General features: G+C 37.3%; 4 protein-coding genes and 1 long non-coding RNA gene across 7 annotated transcripts; 2 read left to right on the top strand and 3 right to left on the bottom strand.

The window, feature by feature from the left end:
* Nucleotides 1-65: 65 nt before the first annotated feature.
* On the top strand, nucleotides 66-2,333 carry LOC105183955 (chymotrypsin-like protease CTRL-1). The gene is made up of 7 exons (XM_019841797.2): nucleotides 66-405; nucleotides 492-697; nucleotides 1,098-1,206; nucleotides 1,396-1,577; nucleotides 1,705-1,803; nucleotides 1,906-2,078; nucleotides 2,200-2,333. The coding sequence occupies exons 1-7, from the start codon at nucleotides 212-214 to the stop codon at nucleotides 2,302-2,304; spliced, it is 1,068 nt and encodes a 355-aa protein (XP_019697356.2). The 5' UTR covers nucleotides 66-211; the 3' UTR covers nucleotides 2,305-2,333.
* lin-52 (DREAM core complex component lin-52) lies at nucleotides 1,843-3,335 on the bottom strand. Of its 3 annotated transcripts, none has more exons than XM_011142408.3 (4): nucleotides 3,147-3,335; nucleotides 2,803-2,880; nucleotides 2,623-2,733; nucleotides 1,843-2,550 (listed from the first exon to the last, which is right to left on the bottom strand). In XM_011142408.3, the coding sequence occupies exons 1-4, from the start codon at nucleotides 3,175-3,177 to the stop codon at nucleotides 2,417-2,419; spliced, it is 354 nt and encodes a 117-aa protein (XP_011140710.1). In that variant the 5' UTR covers nucleotides 3,178-3,335; the 3' UTR covers nucleotides 1,843-2,416. The 3 variants fall into 3 exon arrangements, with proteins under 3 accessions (XP_011140710.1, XP_011140711.1, XP_011140712.1); XM_011142409.3 differs by having other exon boundaries at nucleotides 2,623-2,721; XM_011142410.3 differs by having other exon boundaries at nucleotides 2,623-2,715.
* Pet117 (cytochrome c oxidase assembly factor-like) lies at nucleotides 3,319-3,843 on the bottom strand. Its single transcript, XM_025301849.1, has 2 exons — nucleotides 3,569-3,843; nucleotides 3,319-3,505 (listed from the first exon to the last, which is right to left on the bottom strand). The coding sequence occupies exons 1-2, from the start codon at nucleotides 3,658-3,660 to the stop codon at nucleotides 3,364-3,366; spliced, it is 234 nt and encodes a 77-aa protein (XP_025157634.1). The 5' UTR covers nucleotides 3,661-3,843; the 3' UTR covers nucleotides 3,319-3,363.
* Nucleotides 3,844-7,440: 3,597 nt separating this feature from the next.
* Nucleotides 7,441-9,882, top strand: LOC105183942 (protein odr-4 homolog). The gene is made up of 8 exons (XM_011142403.3): nucleotides 7,441-7,596; nucleotides 7,882-8,061; nucleotides 8,181-8,386; nucleotides 8,477-8,648; nucleotides 8,753-8,929; nucleotides 9,019-9,232; nucleotides 9,332-9,514; nucleotides 9,624-9,882. Exons 1-8 carry the CDS (start codon nucleotides 7,501-7,503, stop codon nucleotides 9,776-9,778), a joined length of 1,383 nt encoding a protein of 460 aa, XP_011140705.1. The 5' UTR covers nucleotides 7,441-7,500; the 3' UTR covers nucleotides 9,779-9,882.
* Nucleotides 9,883-11,974: 2,092 nt separating this feature from the next.
* LOC109503933 (uncharacterized) lies at nucleotides 11,975-13,012 on the bottom strand. Its single transcript, XR_002162785.2, has 2 exons — nucleotides 12,851-13,012; nucleotides 11,975-12,035 (listed from the first exon to the last, which is right to left on the bottom strand). It is a non-coding gene; the product is annotated as an uncharacterized LOC109503933 (long non-coding RNA).
* Between the last annotated feature and the right edge of the window lie 384 nt (nucleotides 13,013-13,396).

Here is a 13,396-nt window from a genome sequence, read left to right as displayed (position 1 = left end):
ACGTCCGCATCGGCCGAGCCCGTCATCGCGTTCCCGCACGAGAGGACGACGAAAAGCTGAGGAGCTGAGGTCTCCTCTCGCCTCGCGAAATCTCGGCTGCACTCTTGTTTCTTTCCTCGCGGGCGACCAACGTTTAATCAGGAATCAATCGAGAGTCTCTCGATTTCCAGCGATAACGAAGAGCGGCGGGGGATAATTTTTCTCGCGGAAAATGAGCCGCCTACTGCTGCTCCTGCTGCTGCCGATCGCAGCCACGAAGCTGTGCGAGCGGCAGTCCGAGTATCGTCAGTACCAGCTGTGCCAGAACAACACTCTTTCCTGCCCGGACGACAGGAGATGCGCGTTCGTCGAGCACTGCCCGGCGATCGCGGCTCTGATGGACCGGAACGAGCTTCCTGTTCACAGGTACTTCGCTACTTCGCGATTTCGTTGCTCTTCCACCCGCTCGTGTCGATACGGGCTCATCTCAACGGTGCTTCGCACCGGCGTAGATTGCGACAGGCCGTGTGCGGCTATGACCGGACGCGCATGAAAGTCTGCTGCGACGCGGACAACTACGCCGAGCAGCCGTCGCAGGCGATTCCCGATCTCTATCCGACGCAACCCTACCCGGACTCGAAATGCGGAAAGAGCCTTATCCGGGACAACGTGGACAATCTAGGGTCGTACCCCTTTGTCGCAAGGATCGGATTTATAAGCAAGTATTCCGCTTGGAAAGAGGTCGAGCGATCGATACAAAGTGTCTCAGAAGTCGTCGCTTTTCTATCTCTGTAACGTCGACGACGGCAGCTGCAGAGCTTTCGCTGACAACGTTCGCGTGGGGCTCGACTTTTCCTCTTTTTTCTTTTCAGGGAATCGTAATCGTGCCGTAAGAGCGTTCGGTTGAGAGACTCGACACTTTTCAAGAGAATTTATCATTATTTGTTTAATCATCGTCGAGAACACGCACACGGCTTCTGCGACACCGTGTATACGAGCGAATCTCTCGTTCCTGTTCGGCAAGATCAGAGAACGAGAGTGTGATAATTGGCTAGATCCGCTTTGTCACATGAAGCATGCGCTTCCTCGGCATGTTTAGCCAAAAGTTCGCTTTTCAGATGTGTTAACGGGTGAAATGAGATACTCGTGCAATGGCGTGATTGTTAGTGAGCGTACAGTATTAACTACAGCTACATGCGCACTCGCGAAGTCGGAGAGATACAAATTGTACGTACATATATAGATATACATATGCGTCGAATATATATACATATATATAGATATACATAACAGTCGAAAAACACAGTATATAACGAACGATCTCGTTGCTATGGATTTTCGATTGTACAACAATCTCTCGTGTCGGTCAGTCTGATCAGCATGCAACAATTACGACAATCCTTTGTTCGTGTTTAGATGCTCTGTGCTTATTGGTGAATATAATACAGAGTCTGATCCGGATTGCAACGAATTGTTTTGCGGGCACAAAACCAGCAGCCGCGACATATCGTACGTGATCAAACACCCAGGCTATGACCCCGCGACTTACTCCAACAACGTAGCCTTGCTTCGCCTGAAGAAGACTATCGACTTCACAGGTATGTACAAAGCTCCTCGATCAGCGTATGACGTACACACTCGAAGAACGGCCGGGTTCGCTTTGAGAAAAAGAGAAGCTGTCCAGTCCCTCTCAATGAAATATGCAATACATTATCCGGTCTTTAGCCACAGCGCAGCCTATATGCTTCATACCGGAGGACAGATACGTTAGCTTGGGAAGCACATGCACTGTCGTCGGATGGGGAAGATTGTCCGGTCAGAAGGGTATCGTATCGATCGAAACGAAACTACCGAAGCGTAAACTGTAGTAAGCGTAAGAGTGTGGATGTTTAAGTACAACGTCCATATGCTGCGACCCTGTTGTAGCGCAGCCAACGACGCAACAGTCATTACAGCTAAAACTCGTACCTAAGCAGCAGTGCTCGGACTACCTGAGCCAAGGTCTGTCCGTCGAATTATGCGCCACAGGAAGCTGCGAACCCTGCTCCGGGTACAGCGGCAGTCCTATGTTGTACAAATATACGGACACATATTTCCTGGTGAGTCACGAGCACGAGCACATGTACACTACGACGAACGTGTGCGGCTCACGCGATCGTGTGTGTAATATATATGCGTAACTTCTTTTTTTCTGTTTGTCTGTTTGCTTGCTTTCGTCAGGTCGGAGTCCTATCATATGGGTCTAGCTGCGACTCAACCACCATTTTCCCGTCTACATTCGTGAACGTACAGAGGTACACGAGGTGGATCTTAGATAATTATTGAGGCGACTGTTCTTTAAAGTTTCATCAAAGACCTCACGGTAATATCGAACAATCGCTATGTATTGCCTCTGCACGAGTTTCTACTTTTCGTAAATTTTATCCGAGATAATGTATTATTTGTGTTTGAATATATTCAAATATTTGCCGCGTGTCATTTCCTTAGCCTCTTCTAGACCCAGCTGATAAGCTAAATCGTGCAGTCTTTTCACTTCCGAGATAAGCCCGGTCATTGATAAATTACCCAGTTCTGCAAGAAAACATTTCATGGTATTTAGCGACATAGCATGAAGAGTGATACATTAATGGCACATCAACTCACGGTGCAAGTGATTCATGTCGTCGGTTGTAAGACTCGCTGTCCAAGAACACGGTTCTGTCTGCGGTGAATTTTGAGCGACAAACTCGTGTACACCTGGAACTTCATCGCTCGCTAACATATACAATGTATTGTGTATGTAACTCTGAAAAGTTGCTCTAACTTTGAAAAAAATATACTTACTTTGCTCAGGCCATAAATCAGGCGACGCTCTGTCTAATTTTTCTAGACTCATCAAATTCTCCTCTACACAAGATAGATCTGTAGAACAGAAACCCACTGTCATATTTTATTTTAAATCACTGCTGTTATGTTGTCACAAAACATTGTATGTCTCTCTTGTTATTGTATTACTTCAAGCACAAAATATGAAAAAGACTAATGTAAAATATTGTCTCAAGTTTAACCCAATAAGATATAAGACATATGAAGCTTAAAAAAGATCTGCTATACATATTTCACCGAGATGCTCTCGGAATATGTTATACTTTATTTCCTTTTTTATCATTTACAAGGCTCAAACTTACCAGTCTGATCCGTTGTTTCATCGGTGGCCATGATAATGTTCGAGTAAATTGACAATTAATCCAAGTATCCTCTTGGAGAAATTCTCTCGGCGATCGACCGATACACAAATCACAACAAAGTGACAGCTGATGACGTAACAATAGGACAGTCACACACGATTCTAGTCTATTTTTACTACAGGAAGAGCTCGACACTCGAGCAGGACGCAGCGTCACCCTACGTATCGGTCCTTTGAATCGCCCGTTCCTTGCGCAACTCCTTGGTTAACTCGATCTGTTGCTGCAGGATGTAGACATTTTCTGCCTTCCGACGCTCTTGTCGTTCGATGTCTCGCACGACTCCCAAATGAAGTTGCTGCCTGAAACACCACGCGCACATAAGCCAATGCTCAAATACGCCGGCTGATTCGACGCTGATTTACCTGTCGTACGACTGCTTATAATGCACATATGCTATTATTCCAAAGGACACGCAGCAACACGAAACGAAGGTGACTTTGGCCGCTATTGACATTCTTCTTGCCGAGGACGGCGATCGCTTGCGCCGCAAAGTTGTCACACATGGTCCTGCGAGCCATGCTAAACAATCGATTATAATCGATTCGCGCGGAGCGGCAACGCGTGCACCGTTATTTTTGAATTTTGCCAATCTGGACGAGAATCTGGAGAGAAACAACGGATTATATAGCTTTGAATGAACTATTTTAAATGTCTCTCGATATCGACGGGGTAGCAGAGAGTAACCTGAGAGCGGCCAATACGACATTTTCTACGACACCGACTTTCCGCACTGGGAAAGGACGCCATCTGCATCCATTTTAAGAGGGGAACTACGATAGTACATCCACTTTCAGGTCTCGGTGGTAAAATCTGCATATGGTGGAAGTCCATGCTACATCCACTTTCAGGCGGTTTATGTCCGTGCTGCAATGACAGTTGCCATCTCTATGCCAGACTGTGCCCGTGTGGTCTAAAAAGAGCGGGGGAGAGGGGGGGAGGAGCAGAAAAAATAAAAGTACGTATTAAATGTTAAATCTTCGAATATATATTGCCGTATCAAACTCTCTTCTATAATAAATAATTTGACATGTATGGAGACGCATGATGTATCGTTGTCCGCGTCCCGTTCACTTCGTCTTGTTTTTTAATTCAGCATCCCGTCCGCTCCGGACATTCGCTCGTGGCACTGACAGTGACCGTCGGTGAGCATTCGATCCGCTCGGAGGAGCACGTGTTATTCACGTAATTAACGTGACGAAATTCCGATTATAAATATCCCGCGAGTCGACGAAATATTTGAACTTTAAAAAAAGCATCAAAGAAAATCACGTTAATATTGTCATGGGTAAAATCTCACCCCGGTATATATTTTCTTATTTTCGAAATAAAAAAGCCAAACGAATGCAATTAAATGTTATTTATCATCATTGAATATTTAATGAAAAGTAGAAGAGTTATTGTCCGCAGCGGATAATCTCCCTGTATAAAATGTCGAACTGAAACATATTAAAAAGTATTGACATTTTGAATACGTCTGAATTCTGCTTTCTGATCCGAAGAAAGGGAAAATAAAAAGTATTAGTTCCCATTAAATTTCACCGCGCTAAATGCGAGATGGCAGTAATGAATGCTTCGCATTAACAAGAATTCAATTCGTTTCAAATATGCCTTGTATTCAATCGCAATCGATAATTTTTAAATGCGAACTTTCGTATTGAAAAATATTCACTTCTTCTCCTAATCATTTTCGGATTCAGAGGCATACAAGATTTTCACCTTCTATTCCCCATCGCATTAAAAAGTATTCACCCGCGATCCAATCTGAGAGCAGAATTCACGACAAAATCTCGTGAATGCGAAACAATACTTTTAAATACGACATTTTATACAGGACTAATATTTAATAAAAGCGCGATTAAATTCGCATAGGATGAAATTCCATTCTTTAAAGCTACCATGACCTTTAATTATTCCCTGAAAACGGCGTCACAACAACTTACACTCTGTACAATTAGTTGCTAACACATTTTCTAATCGTATACATTCCTCTTTAATTAACATAAAGCTAACAAATGTCCGATGCTTCGACAGAGTAATTTTCTTTATTTTCAGTAATCAATAAATAGAGTGCATCAATGTCGGACAATTTTTTGACACTGATTTATGGTATTAATCGACATTCGATTTTCGATACTAATTTACTCTTTCATTTCTCTATAAGAAAACAGAAAATGAATATGAATCGTTCATTAATCCGCGTTAATTTGATGAATAAATTAGGTATTGATCGGCCTTCGATTTTCGGTACTGATTTATTCTCTCATTTCTTTATAAGGGAAGAAAAATTGGTACGAATCGTTCGTTTAACTGAGTTAATTTGTTGTGTAAATTACAGCGGTAACTACCTGAAAAATGAGAACAAATTGTCATTGGACAATTTTCTGACACTGATTTATGGTATTAATCGGTATTCGATATTCGATACTGATTTACTCTTTCATTGCTCTATAAGAAAAAGAAAAATTGATACGAGTCGTTCATTTATCCGCGTTAATTTTTTTTTTTATTATATATAAATGGTCCATGGGACGATTAAATATTCGAATACATGTTGCCGTATCAAAGTCTCCTCTATAATAAACGATTTGACACGTCTGGAGACGCATGATGTATCGTTGCCTGCATCCCATTCTCTTCGTCCTGCTTCCCTGTATAAAATGTCGAATTGAAACGTATTAAAAAGTATTGACATTTTGAATATGTCTGAATTCTGAATCTTTTTGATCCGAAGAAAAGGATTGAAAAGTGTTTGTTCCCATTAAATTTTACTGCGCTAAATGCGAGATGATCTCTTTCGCCCGGATGCCTCACCAGAGAAATTTCTCTGGTACGCTAAATCCCGTAAGGCCATCAGTCTTTGTAGTATATCTCATCGGTGCATAAGGTTTATATTACCTGTACATACATATTTTGAAACATTTTCTTTGGATATTATATCAAACGGATTTTACGTGTCACGTAATATCCTTCGAACTACATGGACATTATTATTTTGATCATTTTGATTTCTTTGGTATTCATTGAATTATCCAGAACGCGCAACTGCCATGTTAAACGACTTAATTGTCGTGTGAAATGTTTCCATTTTCACAAATTCATATAAAATTTTTCATTTTTCACTGAGTCACAGAAGTCTTTCACTTTTTATTAGTTCACGCTAGGGAAAAAATTCATGATCGCTGCCCCGAGCAGCTGCAACGCTTTTCGAATCATCTATGTCGGCGCGCTTTTATTCCTCAGATTTCTGTCATTAATAACTCGATAATTATCGCGTATCTCGCAAAATGGTATGGGACTTTTATGTTTGTCTCAATCCAATCTACCCTCACACTTCGGGTTGGCAGCTAATTACCGGACACTTCGTATGATCTTCATGATATTAATCATACACAATGTCAATTGTTTTTTTTTTGCACATGTTAACATGTTAATTCATATTATAAACGCGTAACAATGTGCGAGACCGTGCTTGTCAAGTACGCTATTATGGTTGTAGCACGGACATAAACCGCCTAAAAATGGATGTAGCACGGACTACCACTATATACAGGTTTTACCACCGAGACCTGAAAGTGGACGTAGCATCGTAGTTCCCCTATCAAAATGGATGTAGAGGGCGCCCTTTCCCAGTGCGGAAAGTCGGTGTCGTCGAAAGCACCGTGTTGGCCGCTCTCACGTTCCTCTCTGGTAGAACAAAATGATCAGTGAGCGCTTAGTGATTATTGTCTGTGATTCTTTTTTTTGCATTCTTTTAGATTCTTCAAAGACCCAGAAGTATTTACCAATCAGGAGCGAGAATCACTAAGCACTCACTGATCACTTTGTTCTGCTAAACGCAGCCAATGAATACTTGCATGATAAGACACAGGGAAAAATAACCTATTCGATCCATTCTTATGTGCGCAGCTTAAATATTTAACGTTAAAAAAGATTTTCTTTTTGGGATAAAGATAAGCATTCTTGGGTAGGAAATTAAATATTTGGCTGAACGTTAAGCCAGCGGCATACGGTCGTGCTTATTTGTGTGCTGGGTTGCTTGCTGGATGAAAATAATGCGCGGATACACGTGGTGTATCTTTCTCCCGCCGTGCACCGGCAATAGTTGTTAGCTGTATTATCTTGAGCGTAGCTAAAGCAGTCGGTATTATCATCGCTCTACAATTATCTCCCGGCCCCTTGAGAGCCCCTTGGCCAATACAAAAATTTACCCAGGGCTGACAGTCTTTATATTATCTCGTCGGTGACGCGATCATCGTTATTCTGTCAAGGTAAAAGAAAATAGCACGTGGAAGCAATGGGACGAACAATTTATGCTGAGGAGCATCTTCGCACATATTTAACATTTCTAGCGAAACCAGATGGATATGTGATAGGACTAATTTTGGGACAGGTTTGTTTATTGTATCTTCCAGTTTCACATGTCAATCTTACGTTCATTTTTAATAACATATGTGATGAGGAAATAAGAAACATTACAATTGTACATTCGTTAAAATCCAATTGTATTAGTTTAAAGCACTAATTTTCAAGTGTACATGCTGTTAAACATTTATGTTTTATTATTTTATCATTGTGTCTGAAAGGAAAGGTTAAAAATTTAGTTACGAACATAAAACAAATTATATTCACATTATAATACGTTTTGATGTATTATTTGTTTTCCTCGGTGTTACAGAGTGGTGGACAGAAAGATTACATAGTGCATTTAGCAAAAACACCACCTCCTCTTGCTAAAAATATTGTGGAAGAAACTTTAATCAGTTATACAACAACTGCAGAACAGGATGCAGCTGATATATATATTAAATCTGTTAAGGATATACCTATGAGCTGGGTGGCTGATCATGCTAAACATGTATGTAGTTTCCATGGAGCACAATTAAAAAGTAAAATTAAATATGATTTCTTATTTTTATATATATGTACATATATACATACATATATTTAATTTACATATGTTGTATTTTATTCCAGGTTACAAGAATGTTGCCTGGTGGAATGTGGGTACTTGGTATTTTTATTATAGGGCCTGAGGATATTTTAGAAATTACTAGCAATGTACAAATATTTAAATCAGTTCTTGGTGCAATTCATAAGACTCTTTCATGGAATAATAAGCACCTCTGTGGAAATAATCAGGATGAGAAACTTATATTGGCTTTCAACAGTATTACACAGAAGTATACAACCTCAGATATCTTATTATAAATTTGAAGAAATTATACATTGTATTTTAATTAGTTTAGTAGTTAGGTGTTTTTTATCTCCAGATATGTTTGCAAGTCTATAGATGTTAGTAAAGATGGAATATTAAAACCAGCTGACTGGAAATTCCAAGAAAGAGCAACCAAGTGGCATCAACTGGAAGCTTTTGTAGACTTTGACAAATTGTACTTTATTGATGCAGATAAGGATCCTGAGACTCTCAAAAGGCAATTACAGGTATTAAATAGAATATATTATTTTTTAATTCAAATAAAATAACTTATCTTAAAAACTGAATTAAAGACAAAAACTGAAATTAAAGACAAATTTGTATTTTGTAGAATATCTTGACAAATGTGGCAGACTTGATTGATTCTTCGGTTGTAGTTATTGAAGAGGAAGTTAGGCCACTGGAAACTATGTTAGAAATCATTTGCAAGAAGAAAAGAGACAACAAGGAATGTAAAAATAAAAAAAACGATAATAATTCATTTCAAGTTAGCTTATATATTCCATGTGTGAGTACAAACAGATTTACTCAGGCATTACGAGAATAGTTACAGAATCAATTCTATTAAATGGTATGTTGCTGATTTTGCCCTATTAGTCGCAAGATAACACTAATTCAGACATAAGAGTGACATCGTGCAGTGCATCAATACGACTAATTGGACAATTAGTCAGTAAGACATTTGTACATCAGAAAGCTAGTATTGCAGAAGCTAATATGGCAGTAAGGCAAGACATAGTAAGATCTCTGGCAAGCAGATTAGAGATGCACTGGGACAGTTTAATAGAAGAAGAGAATGGTTCTCCCGAAGGTAAATTACAGATACCCTCAAAGCCGAGACATGGTGTATGGTATGGCCATTTAGATTTAGATTTCAATATACTCTTGCTTACTTCAGATTTTTTTTTAGAGAACATCACATTACACGAACCACCAAGAAGAGTGTTGATAGCATTACCAGAAAATAAGGTAACCTTGTCGGATTATCTGTTTCCTGGCGAGGGACCACAAGAAGCCTTATTATCATTGCAAGAACTGCTGGATCTAGAAGTGCAGGAGAGTCAAGTGCAAAAAGAAGTTGAACTGCAAGCTGGTAAGTGGAATGTTACATGTAATGTTACATGTTCATCAAAGTAACATTAGAGAGTAATCTTTTCATGCGTATATATTGTTACTTAATCACAACTGAATTCATGACTTAGATCCTATGGAATTCTACTGCCAGAGTGATGTCAATAGCCAATTATCGGATCATGGTACTGATAAAACTAAATTTCAAATATTTGTTCCTTACATCGGCCTATGTGTTGCATTCTTTATTGTGACTGCAGCTATCATTATACATGAACTCATATAATGTGTATATTGTATTTCTTCTAAACGCATATAAGGTATAGATTTAAGATAAAATATTTTGAATCCTTGTGCGTCTCTGTAAAATTGAAGCTGTAAAAATTATAATATTAAATTATTTAGTATACTTCAATAATATACATATATATTGTTTTTATTATTGCCAATGCAACATGTGTGTATTTTCTTACATAAAAGTACATGAATATTTTTATATCTATAAAATTGCACGATAAATCTCTTCGTGAATATATGCGATGGAAATTACAAATTTAATTGTAATTAAAATAAATGGTGTATGACGCGCGTCGAATTGTTTGTTGTTTTAATACAATAAAGCAAAATATTGTTAACTTGCATTATATTTATGGATTTTATTATAACATCTATATCATATATACATACAATATCATATACATATCTTATATACAAAAGAATAGCATTTGTTTAGTCTTCAGAATGGCAATTTTTATACCATTAATATGACAAATATTAGTATTAATATGTTCTTCAATATTATTCATAGTGTGTAATTGCATAATAAAATGTCAAAAATTAGGCAATAACATGCATAATTTCGATACAAAATTTATTGATAAATCAGGCAGTGGTAATTCTAATGTTTAAATGCTTGCTATTAGCTGCATTACTCGAATAAATTTCATAATTATCTGTAAAACTATGCTAACGTGTATGAAAAGTTTATTTACAAAACTTTTTACACTGTACATGGCAAATCCTGTTAAAAAGATAACATTCCTAAGAACGTCAGGAAACGCAACGTAACAATTATCGTAATTTTCTATGTACTTGCTGCGATAGATATTTGTTTATTCATATTGAAAACTATTCTTTTCTGTCCCTCTTTTTAACTCCCCCTCTTATATCGTTTACACATTTAATCCATTCTGCATAGTGCAATTTACTTTGATCTTTCAGTGCAAGCACAAACAAGTGCTAAATATCTGATTTGTACATATGTATTAGTTATTGACTTTTTACATATTTATTATAATAAAATTATTCACTCCAATAATATCGTGTGTATGTGTGTGTACATATATGTACGAGAATATAGAACAATTATCTTCTTCTCGTACATATATACACACACACACACACACACACACACACACACACACACACACACACATATTGTATGTGTATATGTATGTATGAGTTAAATAGTGCAAAATATATACATTCCTAATGATCCAGTGTTAGAATGTTATTATGATGTTATTAAAGTAAAAAATTTAATTTTCCTGCATATAATATTAGGCAGCACCATTTAAAAATTTAGATAAAGGAAATTAAATATGTAATATAGGATTTCTTCTCTATATCTCAATATATCTCCTTCCTATTAAGTATTTTCGACAAGTATTCTAATGCAAATAATAAATTAAAATATCAATAAAATATTTTCTGAAACCTTTTTTAAAAATATTGCAAATTAATTAAGAGGAACCTACATTTAGTAACGCAAGATTTTTGAAAAAAACAGTGGGGGGAAGATATATTGTAAACTGGCGTATACAATTGTTATTGCTGAAAGCGAATATGATTATATAATAAATAGTCTAGTTGTTGGAAATGATGCGAACGTTTACAATTATTTGTACTTCAATTATAGCATAAATTCGGTCGTTTTAGGTGCACAACAATTCAGCATAATTCTATAATGCACTGTAAATTCAAGTTCTTCTTCGGAAAATTTCAAAAGTCTCACTCTACCGTCCTCTTACAAACGAAAATCTATCTTATAAATGATAATCTATTAACAATTATACCTACGTGCGCAATTACCTCTTGCGCGAAAATTATTCCCGCGCATGAAGACGCGAAGTTGCGTTTCCTGTTTTGATTTGCAACATAACGTGTTACGGACTATATTCTCGTCCATCGGACTGAAATTGCTCATTCTTAATGTCTACACAGCTTGCGAAGAACAATAAAATTTTAGACTACACCCATCTTTATGAGCCCCGCCTGGCTTCCCCTACCGACGCTCGCGTCTTCCAACGAGTCCAGATCTAAGGCAGACTCTATCATAGTTGTGTCCTGCAACAATCTGAGTCTAGACGCGGACAATGGAGTTGTCACCGCCGGTATAGAAGATGTATCCAGAGCGGAAGAAACCACGACGCTCTGACGAGGAGGCAACGGAGCGATCTCGTCAATATCAATTGGTGCTATGTTGAGAGACGCTAATGGTACTTCGTTGGTAACAAGTTGGCTTATACTGTTTGTCGTACTACCTAAAAACAAAATCAACAATGGCGTGTAAGAGTCTCGATCATCGGCGTGATTGCACGGGTAAAGTGCACATACAGCATTAAAATATAAATAGTTGGCATTAAATTGTGAAAGACGTGATTGTTACGTAAACCTCTTTAGTACTGAAAAAAGAAAAACAAAATCAAACTGTATCTTACAATATTATTATCAGGAAGGTGCAGCGTTCAGCATTGTGCTTCTTACGCACAAAATGCCAGCATTACGAACATAAACTTCTACAATCTTAATTACCCGGTTGATCATGAAACCGCGCTGGTTTTCGGTATGTATATTCCGACATACGACATTCTGACGTAAACCAACACATACTAAATGAAATATACAATTGCGAAAAAATCTGTTTGCAAACGATGCTTCCACTTATGCGCAATAAAACAGAGGAAAGTAAATCAAACCAAAAGCCCCTTCCGATCTTTGTCAATTGAAAAAAGCGTACACGTCGTGAGAGAGCTTAAACATTACATATCATATCAAATCTCTCGTAGATCGTAGCTCATATGCCGTGAAACAAAAAGCAATCTTAATCTTCGCATGTACCTTTGTTGATCTTATTGCAACTAATATTCTTATCTCACCCATAATTAAAACCAAATTATAAACCAATCAATTAGTCACAAGCCATAAACCCTATAAACGACACAGTGTTCCAAAATTAGTTTCATAAAAGTGTAAAACAAACACGTGTGATTTATTAATGTTGGTGTGAACAATCGATTCATTCGTATATATTAAAACATACACTCAATGACGATCAAAATGTACAAAACGAACTTACCGAGTAGTACGCTCTGAGCCCTCGATAACAGGACGTAATTTTAAACAACAAAGAAATACAATTTATTGAATTATGTCCAAGTTATACTAATTGCAATAACAGACTTACGTATAAATATATACGTAGAAATATATATTTATACTTAAAAGAAATTCTTTTTTTTTTCAAACAACATATAATTCGGCTTTCGAAAAAAAATATGTATTAGGAATATTTCTTTGCGTATTATGAAATTTTATTTATTTTTATAATAACAACAAAGAAAGTTACGCAATTTGCAAAATTTCTATTTATATTGCAGATATAAAATAATCTTTGGATCAAAAACATTTTAAGCAAACAATAATAGTTTAGTAAAAATTTAGAGAACTCGATAAAACTCTCTTTCCTTTCTCTCTTATCTTTTTTAATATATGAAACCTAAACAATAAAACATATTTAAAGAAAAAAGATATCTTAAGAAACTCATATCGAACAAACATAGTTGGTATATGTCTAATATCTTAACTCACTTATACATATACCACTGTAACCATAATATACATA

This window comes from Harpegnathos saltator, unplaced genomic scaffold (genome assembly GCF_003227715.2).
Source record: "Harpegnathos saltator strain DR-91 unplaced genomic scaffold, Hsal_v8.6 scaffold45, whole genome shotgun sequence".
Classification (NCBI taxonomy): domain Eukaryota; kingdom Metazoa; phylum Arthropoda; class Insecta; order Hymenoptera; family Formicidae; genus Harpegnathos; species Harpegnathos saltator.
Note: the sequence above shows the minus strand (reverse complement) of the source record. Positions and strands in the feature narration are given on the sequence as shown.